The sequence below is a fragment of the Sus scrofa genome, chromosome 2 (genome assembly GCF_000003025.6).
Source record: "Sus scrofa isolate TJ Tabasco breed Duroc chromosome 2, Sscrofa11.1, whole genome shotgun sequence".
NCBI classification, from domain to species: Eukaryota; Metazoa; Chordata; class Mammalia; order Artiodactyla; family Suidae; genus Sus; species Sus scrofa.
In genome coordinates this window covers 66,418,776-66,442,240 of record NC_010444.4, presented here as the reverse complement: position 1 = coordinate 66,442,240, position 23,465 = coordinate 66,418,776, and the positions used below count along the sequence as shown (strand labels likewise).

Sequence of the window (23,465 nt, the reverse complement as noted above, 5' to 3'; positions counted from 1 at the left end):
ATGCTGTGGGCGCAGCCAAAAACAAAAAACAAAAATAATCCCCCCAAACCCCAATGAGATATTTCATAACCACTAGGATGGCTAGAATAAAAGAGGAATTCCTGCTGTGTTGCAGTGGGATCCATGGAGTCTTGGGAGCGTTGCATTGCAGGCTCAATCCCTGGCACAGTGGGCTGAGGATCCACTGTTGCCTCAGCTGAGGCTTAGGTCATGACCGTGGCTCTGATCTGATCCCTGGCCTTGGAACTAAAAGCATGAGATAGGAGTTCCTTTGTGGTTAGCAGGTTAAGAACTTATCTAGTATCCATGAGGATGTACGTTCAAGCCCTGTCCTCACTCAGTGGGTAAGTATCCAGCATTGCTTAGATCTGGCATTGCTGTGGCTGTGGCTTAGGCTGGCAGCTGCAGTTCGGTTCTGAGTAGACTGGGAACTTCCATATTCCAGGTGTTGCCCTAAAAAATACAAAAAAAAAAAAAGTGAGATAATAAGTTTTGTGGATGATTTGGAAAAACTGGAACACTCACCCACTGCTGGTGGGAATATAAAATGGTGCAGCCACTTTGGAAAACAGTCTTTTGGGGAAAAGTTCCTTAGCAATTAAACCTAGAATTACCTTAAGACTCATCAATTCATTCCTAGGAATCTGCCAAATAGAAATGAAAATACGTCTAAACAAAAACTTCTCCATGAAAGTTTATTGCAACATTATTCATAATAGCCAAAACGTAGGAACAAAGTAAATCCATTAAGGGGTGAATAAATATGTTTTATCCATACAGTAGAATATTATTTGGCCATAAAGACAAATAGGTATCCATACATGCTACAGCATAGATGTTTCTTTTTTTATGGTTTATTTTGGTTTGAATTTTGAAATTTTTTTTAGCCACTAGGCCATCAGGGAACTCAGCATACATGTTTCTTGAAAAAGTTATGCTAAGCAACCAGAGTCAATTACAAAGACAATACATTATGTGAGTCCATTCATATGTAAATGAAGAATAGGGAAATCTACAGAAACAAAGATTAGAGGTTGTCTAATTGTAGCTTGGAGGAAGATAGGAAGATAGAGAAGAACTTCTAAAGGGGGCAGGGGTTTCTCTTTTTTTCTTTTTCCTTTTTATGGCCCACCTGCATCATATGGAAGTTCCCTTACTGGGGGTGGGGTGGGGTGGGGGTTGAATCTGAGCTGCAGCTGAGGCTATGCCACAGCCACAGCCACACTGGATCCAAGTATCATCTGTTACCTACACCAAAGCTTGTGGCAACGCTGGATCCTTAACCCACTGAGCAAAACCAGGGATTGAACCTGCATCCTCAGGGAGACAATGTCAGGTCCTTAACCCGATGAGACTGTCTCTCTCCTTCAGGGGTTTCTTTTAGAAGTGAGAGTAATGTTCAAAAATTGTGGTGCTGATTGCGCATACCTGTGAATACACTGAAAACCACTGAATTGTAATCATTTAAGGGATGCAGTGTATGGTATGTGTATTTTACCTCAGTAAAACTATTAAGATAAATAAATGCACTGGAAGTTTTGAACCAATGTGTTAAGAATATTAAAAGTTTGCAGGTATCCGACATTTCCATAACTTTTGGCTGGTTTTTGTTATACTGGTGAAAATAGTAACTGGATTGACCTAAATATATCATAGCCATTTACATTTCAAACTCTCTAGGCACACACTACAAAATTAAAATAAATTTCCTTGTAGGATAAAATGTATACTGAGTATTACTGAACACATCTTACAACTTACGGCTGGTAGAAGAGTCCCTGTTCCCAAGCGAGGGCTGCACGGCTCAAATTTCTCAGCAGAGTCAAGTGCTTGGGAGGCCAGGAGATTAACTTAAATACCTCGTGTATGGAAGGGGAAAAGCAGATGTGTGGACATCTCAACCCTGTCAACAAAGACTGAAATGGAGCTAGACTCTTCATTACACGTGGTGAGGTTATTTTTCAGTGTGTTTGTAAACAAGGGTCACAGTACCACGAGTGGCTTCGGAGCCTATGCCAACTATCGTCCCAGTTGGCCAGACCCAGGCGACCCTCTAGCTTTGGACAAGTATGTTGGTTCTTCTAGAATTTGACTCTGGAATTCCCTGCGCACACCACTGTACCCGCGTTCTGAAAAATCTGAGGAAGACGGCCACATCTTCTAGGGCCAGGAACAAGTGTGGTTTTAAAAGCAAACGTCGCTCTCTAAGATACACAATCACGTTTAAGGAAAGAAGCTGGTGGGATCAATCACGTGACCTCCAGACCTACTTCACTCAGGAAAAGGGGGCGGGTGCTTGCGAATTGTCCAATCACGGACGCAGCAGGGGTAGGTGGGTTGGGCGATGCTCCACAAACCACGTGGACCCTCCTGGCCAGATTTGGCGTCAAGTCGCAACGGACCTTAAGCGGCCCAGGTTTGTCAGCTGCAGCGTTATTCCTGCCGTGAGCTGTTTGGGTCGTAGAAGTTTAAGGTGTGACGCCGGAGCATCCCAGAAGCGGGGAAATGGTGAGTGCTGGACAAGGTATCCCAGGACAGGGAGGAGTGACAGTCGGAACCGGCCCTGGCAGGACCTACCCTCTGGGCCTACCTGCGCAGTCAATTCCGCAGACCGCAGCGCGGCGCTCAGACCTCATTCCCTCCGCCTCGCAGCCTTTGGGGCGAGGCCTGCAGCTGGGACTTGGGGCGTCCTGTACCGTCACTGCAGGCGGTGACTTAAGCCTGAGGCCTCTCTGGGCAGCTCTGCACCTGCAGCCTCGCATTTCCCCCCAGAACAACTGACAATCCTGACTCCGTCTCTGTGGCTCCATGATTCGAACTGTGGTCATTATCGACTGTTTGTCCCCTCATGCTTCAGCTGCATTTCAAACAAACCCATTTTTTTTTTAATCTCTTAAAGTATGAGTTTTTTTTCTCCAGGTTTTCTCAAACACCCGCAAATCAGTGGTTTTTGCTTTTTTTTTTTTTTTTTTTTTTTAATGGCCATGTGAGGCATTTGAAGTTTCTGGGCCAGGGTTTGAAACCAACTGCAGCTGCTTTGGCAATTGCCAGATTCTTTAACCCAGGCACTTAGCCTGGAATCAGACCTGCACCTCCACAGCGACCCCAGCTGCTTGCAGTCGGATTCTTTTTTCTTTTTTTTTTTAAACCACACTTGTGGAATATGGACCTTCTTAGCATGGGCTAGGAGTGGAATCTGAGCTGCAGCTGTCGGCCTACGTCACAGCCACAGCAACACAGGGTCCGAACCACATCTTCAGCCAACAGCCTACACAGAGGCTTGCAGCAACTCCAGATCCTTAACCCACTGAGTAAGGCCAAGGATCGAACCCACATCTTCACAGACACTATGTTGAATTCTTAACCTGCTGAGCCACAGTGGGAACTCCTGAAAACAATTTAAAATATGTACTTTTCATATGTTTAACAAATAAGGGATAAAATGGAATTTTAAAGATGAGTTTTTCAATGATTCAATAAGCATATGGAAATTGAAGATAATTACAGAAATAGCAATTGAACTCTAAAAGAAAAACATTCATTATATAGCAATAAAAGGGTGGTGTGCCCTTCATGGCTCAGCAGTTAATGAATCTTAATGAGTTAGGATCCTTTCAGATGCAGGTTCGATCCCTGGCCTTGCTCAGTGGGTTAAGGATCTGGCATTGCTGTGAGCTATGGTATAGGCCAGCAGTTGTAGCTCTGATTCAACCCCTAGCCTTCGAACCTCCATATGCCACAGGTGTGGCTCTAAACAGGAAAAAGAAATAAAAGGGTAAAATGTGTTGCACTGAAAAAACAAAAATAGTGGCTCATCACCTCTCCTGCTGGTTGGTAACCTAATGAAAACAGTGAGTGAAGTATTCTCTTCTCTATATTAAAATGAAATGGTTCTCGGAGTTCCCGTAGTGGTGCAGCGGAAACGAATCTGACTAGGAACCATGAGGTTTTGGATTCGACCCCTGGCCTTGCTCAGTGGGTTAAAGATCTGGCGTTGCTGTGAGCTATGGTGTAGCTCGCAGACTCGGCTTGGATCTGGCATTGCTGTGGCTATGGCGTAGGCCAGCGGCAACAGCTCCGATTAGACCCCTAGCCTGGGAACTTCCATATGCCATAGGTTCAGCCCTAAAAAGACCAAAAGACAAAAAAAAAATCTCTCCTTTTCATGTGTGCCAGCTTTAGGTCTGAAATGAGAGGCAGGATTTTAGGTTCTGAACATGTCAAATATTTTACTGATTTAGGCTAATGGATTCTTTGTAACACTAAGAAATTGGTAATAACTCTTAAGTTTGGACAGAAAAAACCAAAAGGATGAGCAGTTAATCAAGTCAAGTGAGATTTGATCACTGGAACACAGTTACAAATGGCATCAAATCAGAATACACAAAAAGTACAGTGGGAAAATAAAAAAAGAATACACAGAAAGCTTAGTTTAAAGGTGAGCATGCTAAATAAAAAAACAAAGGAGAGGAGGAGTTCCTGTTCTGGTGCAGTGTGTTAAGAACCTGACTATAGCAGCTAGGGTGGCTGAGGTGGCTTGGGTTCAATCCCCAGCCTGACACAGTAGGTTAAAAGATCCCTTGTTGCCACAGCAATGGTATAGGTCTCAGCTGTGGCTTGGATTCAGTCCCTGGCTCAGGAACTTCCATATGCCACAGGTGTGGCCATAAAATATAAATAAAAAACAGGAGTTCCCGTCGTGGCACAGTGGTTAACGAATCCGACTAGGAACCATGAGGTTGCAGGTTCGGTCCCTGCCCTTGTTCAGTGGGTTGACGATCTGGCGTTGCCGTGAGCTGTGGTGTAGGTTGCAGACGCGGCTCGGATCCAGCGTTGCTGTGGCTCTGGCATAGGCCGGTGGCTACAGCTCCGATTCAACCCCTAGCCTGGGAACCTCCATATGCCGCAGGAGCGGCCCAAGAAATGGCAAAAAGACAAAAATAAAAATAAAAATAAAAAACAAAGGAGAGGAGCCTTTGAGATCTTTACAGCAACATATTTGACCAAATAGTCTAGGTTTGGCAAGTATACAGGGAATGAGTTCCTAGAAAGATGAAGTTAAAGAGAAACTAGATTCAGATTAGTTCAAACTCAATTTACAAATTAACAATGCAAAGTGATTTTGTTTTCATTCAAAAGAAAATTAAAACTGTATTCTAACTGCTAGTGTGAACTTCTCATGTTTCTGAGCTTGCCAAAGTTGATAGCAGATGTTGTTATTAATGTGACCAATTAAATGTCCACAATGTTATCTCAGCAAACAATAGTTTCCACGATTGTCCAAAGCCCTGGGATCATGAAATAGGACAGTTCAGTGACCATTAAATGGGAAATGAATTATGAGAACTACTGTTTCCAAGGACGCCTTTCCCCACCTCTTCAAATGAAATTTGAAATTTCAATTTCTAAAAAAATAGACCTTAAATTTCCCACCATGGCACAGTGACTTAAGAATCTGACTATTGCAGCTCGGGTCGCTGCAGAGGCTTGGGTTCGATCCCCAGCCTGGCACAGTGGGTTAAAGGATCCAGCATTGCCACGGCCGCAGCTGGTTGGGAGTCAGTCCCTGGACTGGGAATTTCCATATGCTACAGGTGCAGCCGTAAAAAATAAAATAAAATTAGACTTTATACTTTCTTCATTTAGACATAGTTTAAATAACATTGTTTCATTTTTGCATTTTCTCCAAAATCAAATTTTAAAACTTCTGAAATTTGTGCATAGTAAGTGATCTCAGTTGTTTGGAGAGTAAAATTACTTTTGTTTAATTCTGTTTAAAAAAAAAAAAATGTTGGAGTTTCTGTCGTGGCTCAGCAGAAACGAATCTGACTAGTATCCATGAGGACACAGGTTTAATCCCTGGCCTCACTCAGTGGGTTAAGGATCCAGTGTTGCCGTGAGCTGTGGTATAGGCCGGTGGCTACAGCTCCAATAAAACCCCTAGTCTGGGAACCTCCATATGCTGTGAGTGTGGCCCTAAAAAAAAAAAAGACCAAAAAAAATGTTAACACTATACCATTTGCCAAGAGGTTGGCCTGAAGTCTCTTTTTGGGGGTCATTTTTAATGCATTTTAGGTGGTTATCCAGCATACATATAATGGAACTAAAAGCTCCTATGAGAAGAGAAGGGCTTTGGAGCATTAATTATGTAATTAGGTGTCACACCCCTGTATGTTAATTATCCTTTTTCTAATGATTCTTTTGAAGGCTAAAGGTGGCGCCTTTTTTTTTTTTTTTTTTTTTTTTTTTAATATTATGGCCACACCCGAAGCATATGGAAGTTCCCTGGCCAGGGACTGAATCTGAGCCACAGCTGAGACCTATGCCACAACTGCAGCAATGCTAGATCCTTTAACCCACGGCAGGGGATTGAACCCACACCTCCACAGCGACCAGAGCTGCTGCAGTCAGATTCTTAACTCATTGTGCCACAGTGGGAATTCAGGTTTTGTTTTTTTTTAAAGATTTATTTTAGCTGTGGATATTTTCCATGAGAGGAAGAAAACTGAGAATAACCACCTGAAACTAAGTTGTGTGAAATCCTTGTGCCACTCTTCCCAGGATCTTTCCTGGGCACAGACATCTTGTGTAGAGTTTGCTCTTTGGAAATGTTCCTGGGTGATCTGACCTGTCAGCACTGCCCCTCCCCAGGTTTGTCACCCTGAAAAGATTTATTCATTTATGTGAGCCTCAGTTATTTAAAAAACTTAAAAATTTAAGTAATCAGTGAAACTTGAAAGATGGTATAAAATATTTCCAAAGAGGCAAGAAATAGGTGAATTTCAGAAAAAAGAAAATATCATTATATTACATTGAATGTGTTAAAACATAAAAAAATTCTTGTTTCTCTTCCTTCCCTAAGCAAGTGTAGTAATATTCTGAGGTCTCTTTGTTTTAGGGTTTTTGTTGGGGGGGGAGGTGTTCAAATGCAATTCCAGGGCTTAGGCTTCAGCTATTTAGATATAGTTATTTGTTTATTAAACAGTTTCTTGCTGTGGGAATAATAATTAATGAATATCATTATTTTCTGAAAGTAATAGATACCTAGGGGTTTTCCTGTTGAATTCAAAAAATGCCTTGCAGTTTTCTTCCCTCCTTTCTCCTTAAACACTAGGTATGTGTGATTTTGCTGGATTCTTCAGTCACTGTGTCATTTAGAATATCATCAGGGAGTTCCCTTTGTGGCTCAGCAGGTTAAGAATCCGACTAGTATCCCTGAGGATGTGGGTTCAATCCCTGGCCTTGCTCAGTGGGTTAAGAATCTGGTGTTGCTATAAACTGTGGCATAGATTGCAGATGTGGCTTGGAGGCCAGTAGCTGCAGTTCTGATTTGACCCCTAGCCTGGGAACTTCCATTTGCTGCAGGTGGGGCCCTGGAAAGGAAAAAAAAGAATAAAATATCTTTAGCATGATCCAAAGCAATGTGACTGGGAGAGCCTGAGGTCAGTAACCCAAGGTGAGGCCCCCTTGAGGCTGCAAAGGAAAGTACTTGAAGGCCCAGGTGATTCTTCCTGGGGAACCAAGCTCTGTATCCTACCTGTTCATACCCACGAGGGAATCTTTATAGGGAGATACGCTACAGAGCCCTAGAAAGCTGGGGGTGCAAGTGCACACGACAGAAGGGGTTTGGGGGAAGATGGAGTGTGGCAATACCCTTTCAAGGTTTTAACTGTGGTTCACTTTGGGCCTGTTTCTAGGCTTAGGTTGGAGTTTTGCGTCCGAGGTGTAGCTGCCCTCAGAGTGTATATTGTTTACACTGAGAAAGTCTGTGACAGTCAGTTGTTCTGTGTCCTGGGTTAGGGTTCATGAATTTGGAAGTTTATTTGAATCAACCTTAAACTGAATCCTGCCAGGAGTTCCTGTTATGGCACAGCAGAAACTAATCCGATTAGTATCCATGGGGATGCAGGTTCGATCCCTGGCTTTGCTCAGTGGGTCAGCAATCTGGTGTTGCTGTGAGTGTGGTGTAGGTTGAAGACGTGGCTCGGATCCTGTGTTGCTGTGGCTATGGTGTAGGCTGGCAGCTGTACCACTGATCCGACCCCTCGCCTGGGAACTTCCATATGCTGTAAGGGCAGTCCTAAAAACGCAAAAAATAAAAACAAAAAAACTGAGTCCTGGGGAGTTCCCATCGTGGCGCGGTGGAAACGAACCCAACTAGGAACCATGAGGTTTCGGGTTCAATTCCTGGCCTCACTCAGTGGGTTAAGGATCCAGCGTTGCTGTGAGCAGTGGTGTAGGTCACAGGTGTGGCTCGGATCCCCCGTTGCTGTGGCTGTGGTGTACGTTGGCAGCTGTAACTCTGATTAGACCCTTAGCCTGGGAATCTCCATATGCCACCGGTGCGGCCCTAAAAAGACAAAAGACAAAAAAAAAAACAAAAACAAAACCGAAAAACCTGAGTCCTGCTGAGTTTTCTCACTGTGATAATGGAAGCCTGAGAAGGGGAGATTTTCCATTAATCCCCGGGGAAAGGAGGATGTGGGGGGCTCCCAGAGTTCATTCCTGTGGCTACTAAGGTGTCCCCACCCTCCTCCTCTAGGGACTGACCCTGTCCAGCTGTTCCATCTCAGTGGGGCGAGCCTATCATGTGTCAAACTTTCTAAATGTGGCTTCTTCTGCCCTGGGGGACGCTGGCCAGTTATCTGTGCCAATTCCAATATTTGTTTCTAGCCTTTGGATTCTTTTATCCATTGGCAAGTGCATTGGATCTAGTTTTCCTTAGCACTTTGTAGTTAATTCTTTGTGGAAGAAATAGCATTTTCAGTGTCTTGAGCTTAAAAATGTAAGTTGAGTGAGAGGATGTCAGTAAGGCAAGAAAATGGTGGAACTAAATAGAATCTTTGTTCCTTTTAGGGGAGAGAACCTCAAGGTGGGAGATGAATGTGTTTACATTTTCAGCTACGTGTTTGTTTCATTTTTATATCAGTGTTCAGCGTGTGCATGTCCTTAGAGAATATTGATATTTCAAAGGCTAAAGCAATTGAATTCCTGTTTTAATTGATGTGAGGAAAGCTAATCAAATTTTACGAAACTTCTCCTGTGCTGAAAGAACTAAATCCATGAGTTCCCTGGCGGCTCAGCAAGTTATAAAGATCTGGCATTGTCACTGCTGTGGCTCTGTCATTGCCGTGGCTTGGGTTTGATCCCTGGCCCCAGGAACTTCCACATGCCGTGGGTGCAGCCAAAAAAAAAAAAAAAAGACTAAACCCAAACCCTTGTTACATTATAATGATGTGTTTATTCCTGAAAATACCCTTCCCCCACCATGTGAGATACAGGGGACCACAGACTAGGATGCACCTTGTCATTTCTTGTTGTAGCAAGGGATTTAAAATTTTTCATCTTGTATGGTTTATCCTTTTGTAACCATTAGTATTGAAAGGAACTAAATCTTACAGTGGTTTCCTGTATACCAAAGTTAAAATGAAAGAATCTTTAATTTCAGAGTTCCCGTAGTGGCTCAGCGGTAACGAACCCTCCTAGAATCCGTGAGGATGCGAGTTCAAACCCCGACCCCTCTCAGTGGGTTAAGGATCCAGTGCTGCCCTAAGCTTCTGTGTAGGTTGCAGACTCAGCTCAGATCTGGTGTTGCTATGGCTGTGGTGTAGGCTGGCAGCTGGAGCTCCTATTCAACCCCTAGCCTGGGAATTTCCATATGCCTCAGGTGCGGCCCTAAAAAAAAAAAAAAGAAAAGACTGTTCTGTAGTAAAACATGGTGCATATATTTTCCTCTGCTTAATCTCAAGAATCCTGTGAGATACAAAAGCCTAACTTAAGAAAAGTCACTGCCCACCTATCCCGGTCTCCTCCAGTGCTGTTTTCAGCAGCCACCTACACAGTTCTGATCATTTCTTGAGCTTCCTGTTAGTGTTTCTTTATATAAAAACAAGCCATTGGGAATTCTTAACCCACTGTGCCACAGGAGGAACTCCTTGATTACTTGTTGATCATCCTGTTAGTGTTTCCTTTTTTTTTTTTTTTTTTTAAGTTTTATTGCGGAGTTCCCGTCGTGGTGCAGCAGAAACGAATCTGACTAGGAACTATGAGGTTGCAGGTTTGATCCCTGGCCTCGCTCAGTGGGTTAAGAATCTTGCGTGGCTGTGGTGTATGTCAGCAGCTACAGCTCCAGTTTGACCCCTAGCCTGGGAACCTCCATATGCCACAGATGTGGCCCTAAAAAGCAAAAAAAAAAAAAAAAGTTTTATTGACATATAATTAATTAATTCATTTTGGTTTTTAGGGCCGCACCTGTGGCATATGGAAGTTCCCAGGCTAGGCACATAGTTTTCATACCCACTCCACATTTTCAAAATTTATTTTATTGAGGTATAGTGGATTTACAATGTTAATATCTGCTGTACAGCCAAGCAATTAAGTTTTATACACACATACACATACTTTTTCATATTCTTTTTTTTTTTGTCTTTTGTCTTTTTAGGGCCGCACCTGCAGCACATGGAGGTTCCCAGGCTCAGGGTCCACTTGGAGCTGTAGCTGCCCGCCTACACCATAGCCACAGCAATGTGGGATCCGAGCTGTGTCTGCAACCTACACCACAGCTCACGGCAATGCCAGATCCTTAACCCACTGAGCAAGGCCAGGGATTGAACCCACAACTTCATGGTTCCTAGTCAGATTTGTTTCCGCTGCACCACGACGGGAACTCTCCATATTCTTTTTCCATGATGGTTTATCACAGGATATTGAATATGGTCCCCAGTGCTACAGGATCTTGTTTATCCATTTCTATATCTAATAGTTTGCCTCTGCTAATCCTAAACTCCCACTCCCTCCTGCCCTCACCCATGTCCCCCTTGGCAACCACACGTCTATTCTCTGTGTACCAGCAGACTCCACATTTTTTGATGTTTGCTGACGGCTTATGCCTCACCTCTCTTCCCCTTGTGTCCACACTTACAAGCTGATGACAAAGTCTGTAATCCCTGGGGCATTAGTTTCACATTCCAGCTACACAAGCCCCTGTCTATGTACAGAACTCGTGGCCTGGCCCCACCCCTGACAAAGGTTGTTTGCTTGACCAAACTTTAGTCACACTCCTGAATCTTCTCTTGGGTCCATCTGTGGACTTCCTTGTAAAATCCAGCTTTAGCAGAAACCCTGCTAAGTTACCTAAACCAGAACTGCCCAGCCCCTGTCCCCCATAGCTGATCACCTTCTATATCTTTCCAGGTTCCTACACCCCCACCATCCCTCAGGTGATGTGTGAGCACCTTGGCCTGACTTTCATAAGAATCCTGTTAGGTCACTTTATCCAGACCTACTAGTCCCTGATTTTTCCCTTAGAAATTTTCCATCCACTGAGCACCCCCCACCTTGCTCTCAGGCCATGAATTCCTACCTGTACAGGCTGTATTCCCAGTTGAACCCAATCTCAGGTTCCACCCACTGTGAAATCCCATCATAGTGATCTCTGTACCTGTCCTAAAATCTGCCTTACTCTCTTTGACAAGTGTCATTGGATACTTTAACACCCCTACACCCCTTAGCCACAATACCAACCCAGGCCAGGCTCCTTATCTTGCTTTCTGCAGCCATCTCAGAGCTGCTTGAGAAGCCAGCCCTGCCCTCCCACTAAGACCTCAATTATGTGGGTCATAGGCTTTTCCCTACCCTGTGTGTGTATATTCGCATGACCCACTAGCATCAGTCTCAGCATGTGAACCCACCTCTGCTGTTGACTGTAACAGCTGGCCCCATGAGCAGCAAGCATGTCCAGATATGACCGCCACCCATGGGTCTGTCTTCTGCACAGACTTGCTCACCTGCTCTGCTGTCCAAAGGCAGCCGGCGCTGGGGGCTGCTGGGCACTGAGGAGCTCATGCTGTGAGCTCTGCTGCCCTGTGTTGCACTGTTGACCTACCAAGCCTCAGTTTAGGTTCAGCCCCCAGAGTTGGCAGTTTTGAGAATTCCTAGGCTTTGAGGAACCACAGTACAGGATTGGAGCCCTCCTGAAATTAGTTCTGGATCATTATCTGTCCCAGGATTTATCTTTGTGTTAGAAGCTATGACAGAGGCTGAGTTGGCCCCTGACATGCCCTGGGTGGGGATGGCAGAGACAGACTCTACGCTGTGCAAGCGTTGGACCCATTGGGCATTGCTCCTGAAAGAACAGTCATTTTAAAGGAGAGAACGAGGAGTTCCCGTCATGGCGCAGTGGAAACAAATCCCACTAGGAACCATGGCGTAGTGGAAACAAATCCTACTAGGCCTTGCTCAGTGGGTTGAGGATCTGGTGTTGCTATAGCTGTGGTGTAGGCTGGCATCTGAGGCTCTGACTGGACCCCTAGCCTGGGAACCTCCATTAGTTCCAACTGATGTCAGCCTGGGGTCTTTAAACCCTATGAAGCAGGAAGTTGTCACAAAAGAGACCCCTAATCCTTTCTTTCTTTCTTTTTTTTTTTTTTTATAGGCACACAAGTGGCGTATGGAAGTTCCTGGGCCGGGGTCGAATTGAAGCTGCAGCTTGTGGCAACACCAGATCCTTAACCTACTGAGCCAGGCCAGGGATCGAACCCATCCTCATGGACTCTATGTCAGGTTCTTAACCCACTGAGCCACAATCGGAACTCCCAAGATCCCCCCCCTCCCCCGCCACATACACACACACACACACAATCCTGATGGCATTAATGTGAGGCACTCTGGAGGAAAAAATGTATAAATACCAGGGTAGAGAGATCACTCTCTCCCCCAAGGTACATACAGTGACCAAGAACAAAACAAAACAGGGAAAGACAGGAGAGAGAAAGCAAATGAAAAAATACTGAAACAAAGGTCCACAATTTGACCCAACAGAAAATGTGAAATATACTAAAATAACTTACACAACAAAAAAGATAAAGGGGGTAGTGTGTGGTTTCTGAAGCCCCTACAACATAGGTTCTGAGTTAAATTTGCCATCAGCTATACTTCACTGATGCACAGACCTTTGTGCAAATAATCAATACTGGGTCTCAAATTACGGCTGTATTGTGACCCCACTAAACCTAAGCAGGTACCCTGATAATCTCAGAGGAGTTACTAAATATAAAATAGGGGACAGGGAGTTCTGTCATGGTGCAGTGGAAATGAATCTAACTAGGAACCATGAGGTTGCAGGTTCAATCCCTGGCCTCACTCAGTGGGTTAAGGATCTGGTGTGGGTGTGGTGTAGGCCGGCAGCTGTAGCTCCAATTAGACCCCTAGCCTGGGAACCTCCATATGCCGCAGGTGCAGCCCTAAAAAGCCAAAAAATAAAATAAAGTAGGGGGCAGGTAGATGTGTCTCACCTTAACCATCAGCCAACTATTCTCTTTCCTAAAGACCCCATGGTCATAGGACCCATTTGTCCTAAAGCATCCTATAGTGAACAGGAAGACTCTGGACTAATGATTTGTAAATTAAAACGAAATAACATTTTTGCTGATTCCAAATTGGCTTGACAAAATAGGACTTATCCCCCAGGTAAATTACATAATATGGCCAATGTAAAATTAAACAGGGCTTTGAAGGACTAAAAACCATTATACCAAAATTATTTAGTGAAGGAGTTCCCTTGTTGCAAGTGGGCTAAGAGTCTGGCATTGTCACTGCAGCCCTGAGGTTGCTGCTGTGGTGCAGGTTTGATCCCTGGCCTGGGAACTTCCACATGCCGTGGGAGAGGCCAAAAAAAATTATTTAGTGAAGAGGTAATTACTCCTAGTGCTTCCCCTTTTCACAGTTGAATTTGGCAGAAAGAATGGAGGACACCTCCTAGTGGATTAAGGCAACCCCCAGGCTGTGGTTGCACCATGCAAACCCCTGTTCCCTGTCCCTAACATTATTGAAATTGCTGGCTCCCTTCACTCAGTAACTGGTAAACATCCTACTCTCATAGATTGGTATTATTTCAACAGCCTCTCACCTGCAGCTGGTCTTCACCTCTGAAGGGATGTGACACACCTTTACCTGCACACGGTCTCTGCAGACAGGACTAAGCTTCGTCCACCTTGCTCCAGGAGCACAGGTACGACGTTACATTAATGACAGTCTCCTCTAAGGAATTCATTTGACATTCAAATACAAATACTGTAAATACAATTATTGTATAACATTGACATACAAATATTGAAAGCAGGAGCTCATGGAAAGTGGATGGGGTCATTAGCCCACTCGTAAGTAAGGCCCTGACACCTTGGTTAAATCCCTCAAAATTATTTGGTAACCCAGGGGCTCCTCTCTCCCTGACACCATGAAGAAATAGCTGTTGTCGGTCCCAGCATGCATAGCATCTCCTAGGTGGTTTTAATGCTCGGAAAGCAACTTATTCTCATTTATAAATTTTATTTCTAGGAGTTCCTGTTGTGGCTTGGCGGGTTAAGAACCCAACATAGTGTCTGTGAGGACGTAGGTTCAATCCCTGGTCTCACTCAGGGATTAAGGATCCAGCATTGCCATGAGCTGTGCACAGTCACAGATGTAGCTTGGTTCCAGCATTGCTGTGGCTGTGGTGGAGGCCAGCAGCTGCAGCTCTCTGATCTGACCCCTAGCCTGGGAACTTCCATATGCCAAAGGTGTGGCCCTAAAAAGGAAAAAAAAAAAAAAGAATGAAAATTAGTTTGGAAGTGTCCCCTTCTATCCACGTTGTTTCAAGAGCTTGAAAAGAATTGGTATTAATTCTTCTTTAAATGTTTGGTAGAATTCACCAGGGAAGCCATCTGGTCTCGGACCATCCTCCTATCCTCCCTTCTCCCAACCCCCTTCCCTCCTTCACCTCCCCAGCCCTTTTTTTTCTGCGCCTGCAGTATACAGAAACTCCAGGGCCAGGTATCCAACTTGAGCCACAGCAGTGGCAATGCTTAACCCACTGTCTGTGCCACCTTTGTTGGGAGGGTTTTGTTTTTTTTTTTGTCGTCTTTGCCATTTCTTGGGCCGCTCCCACGGCATATGGAGGTTCCCAGGCTAGGGGTCGAATCGGAGCTGTAGGTACCGGCCTACGCCAGAGCCACAGCAACGTGGGATCCGAACCGAGTCTGCAACCTACACCACAGCTCACGGCAACACCGGATCCTCAACCCACCGAACAAAGGCCAGGGATCGAACCCACAACCTCATGGTTCCTAGTCAGATTCGTTAACCACTGAGCCAGGACGGGAACTCCAGTTGGGAGGGTTTTGATTACTGACTCAACCCCCTTATTCATTGCTTAGCTGTTCAGATTTTCTGTTTTTGTGATTCAGTCATAGTAGGTTGTATGTTTCTAAAAATTTATCTAATACCTCTGGGTTATCACATTTATTAGTGTATAATTGTTCTTAATAATCTTTTATGACTCGTACTCCTGTGGTACCCCTTATAATTTCTCCTGTTTTATTTCTGATTTTATTATTATTATTATTATTATTTTGTCTTTTTGCCTTTTTTAGGGCTGCTTCCTGCAGCATATGGAGGTTCCCAGGCTAGGGGTAGAATCGGAGCTGTAGCCGCCAGCCTATGCCAGAGCCACAGCAACGTGGGATCCGAGCCGCATCTGCGTCTGCGGCCTACACCACAGCTCACAGCAACGCCAGATCCTTAGCCCACTGAGTAAGGCCAAGGATCGAACCCGAAACCTCATGGTTCCTAGTCGGATTCGTTAACCGCTGCGCCACAGCGGGAACTCCTTATTTCTGATTTTCTTATCTGAATCTTCTCTCTTTTTTCTTAGGCTAGCTAAGGGTTTGGCAATTGGTTTATCTTTTCAAACAACCAACTCTTAGTTACTTTGACCAGTTTTTTACTTCCATGTGTTTTCACATCTTTTCACTTCAGCTTGAGGAAATCCCTGTAGCATTTCTTACAAGGCAGGTTGTAGTGAGGATTTTTTTTTTGTTCTTTTCATCTCTTTTAGTTTTGGACGTTCTGTCGACATTTTCTCTTCCTCAGTGTGTGATTATTTCCCTTTCACATTTCCACTGTATTGATGTGTTTCCCCCCCATCAAAGGAATAGTTCATTTCTGTTCTGTTTTTTACTTCTTGCATTACACATTTGGTTCTTTATTAGAGCTTCCATATTTGTGTTCATTACCTATCCGTTCTTGCATATCTTCCACTATTTGTGTTAGAGCATGTTAGTTGCTTTAAATCTGGTCTGATAAATCTCGAAAACCTGCTACATCTCAGTCAGGGCCTTTGCCTGGTCCTAGCTCCTGAAGATGTGGGTTTTTTTAAAAAGTCCTTCACTGTGCCTTCGAAATTTTTTGTTGAATACTGGACATGATGTACTGCGAAAAGTAACTGTGAAAAAGAGGTAAACAGGGCTTTGAGGGTGAGGTTTTATCTTTATCTGACTAGCATTCAGGCTGTGTTTACAATTTTTTTGTAGCTGTCTGAGGTAAAATATCCTCAGGTGTCCTGGCTTTTGTCTCCCATGTCGTCTTTGGGGTACTTTAGAGATTTGTATCTAAGTTCTAAAACATACAGTTCTTTTCGTGTTTTCTACTATTCTTAAACATGAGTCTTGTTGACATAATGGTATGTTGCAGGTGGAGAGGAAAAGTTCTGTAGTCTCATGAGGCGGTTTCTGTATTTTCACGAGCCTGTGTCCCTGAGCTGTGTCCTGTGGTATGATAAGAAAAATATTTGGTCTTTGTCCACAGTTCTTATCAAAGACCTCCTCAAGCCCTTGGACTTTAAATGATAAGCGTGATAACATCTTACTTGTAGAGGCAACTGTTTCCAGGCCCCTAGGTGGGGTCAGGGTAGGGGGTTGGTCACCAGAGGCATTGAACTTTCAGCCCAGCCTGGCCTCTGGGGAGGAGAGTGGGGCTAGAGATGGAGCTATATACCAGTGGTCCTTGCTTTAGTCAGTCAGGCCTGAAGAAGGAAACTCCATCTAAACCCCTAGAGCCTGGAATTCAGAGAGATCTGACTTAGTGACACATCCGGGTGCCTAGAGAGGGCATGGAAGCTCCCTACCCCCCACCCTCCCCCAACCACCGCTTTGCCCTGGGCCCCCTTTCCACTTGGCTGTTCCTGACTTTTTTTTTAAATCATCTTTTATGACAAACTGGTAATAATAAAGTGTTTTTCTGTTTGTTTGTTTTTTTATGGCAGCATATGAAGTTCCCAGGCTAGGGGTGGAATCATAGCTGCAGCTGCTGGCCTACGCCACAGCCACAGCAGTGCCAGATCTGAGCCGAATTTCTGATCTACACCACGGCTCACGACAAAGCTGGATCCTTAACCCAGAGTGAGGCCAGGGATCAAACCCACATCCTCACAGACACCATGTTGGGTTCTTAACCCACTGAACCACAATGGGAATTCTTAAAGTGCTTTTCTTAATGTTTAATCTTCTTAATGTTTCTTGATAGAACAATTATCAGAGTTGTTCTAGCCAATTAACAAACATGAGATGCCATCCAGGGACCCTCTGAATTTGTAGTGGGCCATGCAGAAATTTGTGTAGCCTGCCCCCTTCCCTTTTTGCACCTGGCATCTGCCATGGTGGCAGTCTCATGGGATTGAACCCTACAACTGTGGATGCTGATGTTAACTCTGGTTGGTTTGTGTTAAAATTGAATTGTAGGACACCCAGTTGGTGTTGGAGAGTTGGAGTAGTTTTGAAAAACATACTGAGTATTTGCTAATAGGTTAGGCAAAAAGGCTGGAGGAGACTCCATTTGGCCATTTCCCTCCCTCTGTGTCATTTAGGCACTGGCAGAATCCCAGTTGCTTAGCCTCTAATGAAACAGATTCTTTTGAGGACAGAACTAGTTAGGAAGATTAGAATAGGAGTTCCCTGGTGGCTCAGTGGGTTAGGGATCTGGCATTGTCACTGCTGTGGCTTAAAAAAAAAAAAGAATATTGTGGGCATATTTCAAAATAGCTATTTCTCTGTTGCTTTCCAGTTTCGGAGACAGCCATTTGCCCTATGACCTCAGTTCTTTGGTAGATCTAGACCAGTCATTGATTTTTTGTGTGTGTTTGCTTTTTACAAAAAGTTTGGTTTGTTTGTTGAGGAGGGGACTGTTATTTTTTAACCTCTTTATCTGTCAGACCAGAAACCAGAGGTCTCCAACTTTTTTTTTTTTTTTTTCACAGCCGCACCTGCAGCATATGGAAGTTCCCGGGGCAGGGGTTGAATTGGAGCTGCAGCTGCTGGCCTGCAACACAGTCACAGCAACACCAAATCTGAGCCATATCTGTGACCTATGCCACAATTTGCGGCAAGGCCAGGGACCAAACGCACATCCTCCCAAACATTATGTCGGGTTCTCAAAGTGCTGAGCCACAACACGAACTCCATTTTTTCATGTTTGGCTACTGATGTGTTGGGAAAACTCAGTATTCTTCCTGAGTAGAAAAAACCCAGTTCTCTCCTCCTGTGTGTCTCCCTTACTCTTACCCAGAAAACTTCACTTCTGAAACTGCTGGTCACCAAATGTGTGAGGGTTTTTTTCCCACAATAAGTAATTCTTTGTGACACAAGCGGGGTGTCCTACAGTTTAACTCCGACCTAACATGGTCTCCCTGGAAGTAACACCAGATTCCACGGGTGAAGGGTTCAGTCCCACAAGGTTGCCCACTACCCTACCCCCATCCCCCACTTCAGATGCCAGGCACAAAGAGTAGGTCCCCAGGTTAACTCACAACTTCTTTTTTTTTTTATTTTATTTTCCCACTGTACAGCAAGGGGGTCAGGTTATCCTTAGATGTATACATTGCAATTACAGTTTTTTCCCCCACCCTTTCTTCTGTTGCAACATGAGTATCTAGACATAGTTCTCAATGCTATTCAGCAGGATCTCCTTGTAACTCACAACTTCTGTTTGACTTCACTACAAGTCAGAGGTTCCTGCAACCCCCTTCTTGGGTTTTGTTTACTAGAACTACTCACAGAACTCGGGGAAACAATATAACATTGACCAGTTTATTAAAGGATATGATAGGGAGTTCCCATTGTAACTCAGCAGTAACCAACCTGACTAGTGTCCATGAGGATGTGGGTTGATCCCTGGCTCTGCTCAGAGGGTTAAGGATCCCATGTTGTTGTTGCTGTGTCATAGGCCAGCAGCTGCAGCTCTGATTCGACCCCTAGCCTGGGAACCTCTATATGCCAAGGGTGCAGCCCTAAAAAAATAAATAGATAAAAACAAAGGATATGATAAAGGATATAGGTGAACAGCCAGATGAAGTGATACTAGGGTGAGACCTGGGAGGGTCCCCATGGAGTTGGGGTGCATCACCCTCCTTATATGCAGATAAACTCACCAATCTCAATGCTCTCCAGATCCCATGTTATTAGGATTTAACGGAGGCATCCTCACATAAGCATGGTCAATTATTAGCTCCATTTCCAGGCCCTCTCCCCTCTCAGGATGGGATGTTGGGTTACAAATCCCAAGCTCCTAAGCATGGCTTGGTCTTTCTGGTGAACAGCCCCCATCCAGGAGCCCCCACCAGAGTCACTTTAGTAGAACAAAATAAGCTCCTTGTCTTCTCATTTCAGTTACTGTATTTTGTAGCTCTTCTTGTTTAAGTTTTATATCTTGTATCTCTTTGGTCAGTGTTTCCCGTAAGTTATCCATCTTTGCCTCCAGTTTATTTCCAATGTCTTGCATCATCTTCAGCATCAACAACCTAAAGTCTTTCCTGGAGGCTAAGAATCTCATCGCTTAGCTGATTTTCTGGGGTTTTTTCCTTTCTCCCTCATCTGAGTTAATAGTTCTCTGTCTTTTCATTTTTATAGGTTTTTAGTGTGGTGACCTTTTTACAGATAATAATAGAGTTGTAGCCTCTCTTACTTCTGGTGTCTGCCCCCCTTGTGGCTGAAGTCTGCATGGGGGCTTGCTGTAGGCTTCCTAATGAGAGGAGCTGATGCCTGTCCACTGGTAGGTGGAACTGATTCAGATCCCTCTGGTGGGTAGGGCTTAGTCTCTGGAAGGGGTTAGAGGCAGCTGTGTGCCTGAGGGGTCTTTACGTAGCCTGTTTACTGAGAGGTGGGGCTGTGATCCCACCTAGATTGTTGTTTGCCCTGGGGCTTCTCAACAGCTGACTGACAGGTGGGGCCAGATTTTCCCAAAATGGCCCCCTCCAGAGAAAGGCAGCTGCTGAATATTCCCGGGAGCTTTGCCTTCAATGTCCCTCCCTCACAACAAGCCACATTCACCCCTCTTTTCCCAGGATGTCCTCCAAGAACTGTAGTCAGGTTTGACCCAGATTCCTATGGAGACCTAGCTCTGCCCTGGGACCCAGTGCACGTGAAAGTCCGTGTGTGCCTTTTAAGAATGGGGTCTCCATTTCCCCCAGTCTTGTGGAGCTCCTGTGCACAAGCCCCACTGGCCTTCAATGCCAGATGCTCCAAGGGCTCTTTCTCCCAGTGCTGGATCCCCGCACGTGATGGTTTGATGTGGGGCCCAGAACTCTCACTCCTGTAGGTGAGTCTCTGTGAACCAGTTAGTTTTCAGTCTGTGGAGCTTTCCACCCGGGAGGTATGGGGTTGTTTATATAATGAAATTGCCCCTCCTACCTCTTGATGTGTCCTCCTCTTTTTCTTCTGGAGTAGGATATCTTTTTTAAGGTTTCCGGTCCATTTTGGTGGAGATTGCTCAGCCTTTAGTTGTGAATTTTGTTGTTTTTAGGAGAGAAGTTGAGCTCCAGTCCTTCTATTCCGCCATCTTAATGCTCTTTGTCTTCTTATTCCTTAAGAATTGACAAGGGTCTTAAGAGCCATGTGCCAGGAACCAGGGACAGAGACCAGTGTGTATATTTTCTATTATGTGACAACTGACAACATGTGAAAGGCTTACCCCCTCCTTCTTCCCTCTGGGCCCCACATCTGTACAGGGTGATAAGAAGAGCTTTGTGCGTGAACCCCATGCTAGCCCACCCCCTAACCTCAATTTAAAAAAACCCAGGCAGGCTCCTTTCCTTGCTCTCTGAAAGCATTTCCCACCTTCTCGAGAGGCCTGCCTCACTCTCCCCAGAGACCTCAGTTGTCCAAGTAATGAACCCTTTACTATATTCCTAGTGGATGGATGTTTAGTCTCCACCACTCAACCAAATCTTGGGTGGCAGTCAAGGTTCCACCTGTCTCTAAAGATTATGGATTATGGAAAAGATAAAATGGTGTATATATATTGTAATACACTTTACTTACTTCATAGCAATGTGCTTTGTTTATAAAAACTACATGGGATGATGAATTTATGTAACTCATTCTTTCTCAGTTGACACTTGGCTTCTTACTAATTTTTGCTGCCAGACTGCCACTTTATAGGACAAACCAACATAGACAAATTATGTTCTTTTTCAACCTTAATATCTTCCTAAAATTTTTTATCAGCAACTATATTCAAAAAAGAATATACAGAATGTTTTGTGGTAAGTTTTAGTAATAATAGAAACATCCTTGGAATCTTCCTGAAGGTTCACAAATGGCCTGTGGGCAGTGGTGAGAGTGTCCAGACGTTCCCATTCCTGACTCATCCCCACCCCGCCGCACACACAGTCATGGCTTTGAACCTCTGTTGATCCTTCATACCTTCGCCGTCTGTTATTTTTCACTCCGCCTCGGTCTTTCAACTTGCCTCCTTTAACCTTTCAACAAATAAGTATTAAAGGAATTTCACTGAAAAAGTTTCCCGGCTTCTCTGCCCCAGTGCTTCGCACACGCTGGCATCTGAGGCTTCTGGGGGAGGGGGGAACTGTTGCGGTGTGTGGGGGGGTTCACCCTCCCACCACAGCCAAGCCCCGCTGAGGCCAGGGGACTTTATAAAGTAGCAAATGGGGGTGGGGGTGGGGAAGGAGGGATAGATGGGCATCTCCCACTGGAAATGGTCAAAGATCAAAGTGGAGCCAGACTCATTACATATGGTGAGGTCCCTTATAAGTGTCCGCGTTTGGGAAGAAGGGTCACAGTTCCATGAGGGCGTCGCGGCCTTATGGTTCAATGCAGTGTCCGCGGAGGGGACAGTTCTGGCCCACTGCCGTGACAAGGTCAGCGCAAAGACACGACCCCCAACCTGCTGTCACTCAGGCAGGAAGGGCGGGGCCTTGCGTCTAACTGTCCAATCAGGGGTGTCGCCGGTTACGTACGTGTGGGCGACGCTCCAGTGATGGGCGTGGGTGGTGTGGACGGTTCGCTCAGACCTCTTCGCTCCCGCGCGGTAGATCCGTGCGGTTAAAGGCGGTCGGTGGCTGCGCGGCATCCTGTATCACTGTGAACGGCACTTGCCGCGACAGTCGTGGGGTGGATAACCCGGAAGCTGAGAAACCGAAAAATGGTGAGTTAGGGGCCAGGTGTCAGGAGACCGGGGCGGAGGGACCGGTTGGGACCAACCGTGGCGGGACCCGGGCCTCCCCACGGTCAACTCTGGACTCTCAGACCCGGGTGCACCGGCAGCGCGGCACATACTGTAGGGGCTCCGCTAGCGGTTGGAGCCTAGGGCGGCCTTTCCTTTCACTGCTGCGACCGGGTCTCCTCTGGATGGTGCGGAGACCACAGGATGGTTATCAGGGGACAGTCGTGACTCAGTATCCTAGGTTCCTGCGCTGGAGGAGCTATGGTCTCTGGGGTCCACAGTCCCTCCTTTCTCCTCCGGGACTACTCCTTTTTAACCCCCTCACTTTTCCTAATGTTTGAAGAGGGTCATAAATTTACCACCGTGTACCCCTACCCCAGCTCTTCCTTGGGCAGGCAATAAATGCCTAAATTTCCAGATCTTTCCCCACATTCCCAAACGCCATCTTCTCCTTTTCAGTTAGAGGTTCCTTATTAACTATTTGTCCTCCGTGATGCATTTCAAATTACGCAGTAAATTGTTTACCGTTTCTCCACAGACTCATGAATGGCTCTTTTAAAGATTTACTTGTCTATGTATATTTTTCAATGAGAGGAAATCAGATTAACCACGTGATACTACTTTGCTTAAATCTGTCTCTGCACCCCCACCCCCAGTCTTTCCTGGGCACAGACATCCAATTTGAGCCCTTTGGGTGGACGTTCCTATTTGGAGACTCCTGGGTGGTCTGTCTTTTCATCACAGTTCCAGGTCAGCCCTGCCCCTCTCTGAGTTTGTGACTTTATTCACTTTAAGTCTCCGTTTTTAATAACTTTAAATGTACCTGATCAGCAGATCTTGGAAGAGAACCTAGACTACTTCCAAAGGGAAGAGGTGAATTCCAGAAAAAAAATATTCCATTATAATATTCCATTAGTTTCTTTTTTTCTTGATTTTTTTTTTCTTTTTTCATTTTCACTTTTGTTTCCTTTTTTTTTCTTCTCATGAGTGACTAAGTAACATTCAGGATCTGGTTTTTTCTTCAGTTATGATCATTTCCATTTTCTTGCCATGGAAATAATAATTAACCGACATTTATTTTCTGAAAGGAATAGATATTTGTGTATTTTTTTCTTGAGCTAGAAAAAATGCCTTACAATTTTCTTCCCTCTTTTACACATAAATTCTGGATTAGAGTGGTTGGGCTGAATTATTCA

The 23,465-nt window shown here is 44.9% G+C and overlaps 1 protein-coding gene across 5 annotated transcripts in view; it reads left to right on the top strand.

The window, feature by feature from the left end:
• The window catches only part of LOC100521431 (zinc finger protein 791-like), a 55,803-nt gene that overhangs the window by 10,796 nt on the left and 21,542 nt on the right, over positions 1 to 23,465 (top strand). The window contains exons 1-2 of one of the 5 annotated variants that reach the window (XM_021083732.1): positions 1,329 to 2,508; positions 13,899 to 14,008. The exons of 1 other annotated variant lie outside the window; for it this stretch is intronic. Coding sequence is in view for 1 of the 4 variants with exons in the window: in XM_013990640.2 (XP_013846094.1) it covers positions 22,249 to 22,251 (3 nt within the window). In the remaining 3 variants the exon portion in view is untranslated. Of the gene's footprint in view, positions 1 to 1,328; positions 2,509 to 13,898; positions 14,009 to 22,074; positions 22,252 to 23,465 lie in introns of those variants that run through there. 3 more of the 5 variants (XM_021083733.1, XM_021083735.1, XM_013990640.2) reach the window with 3 other exon arrangements.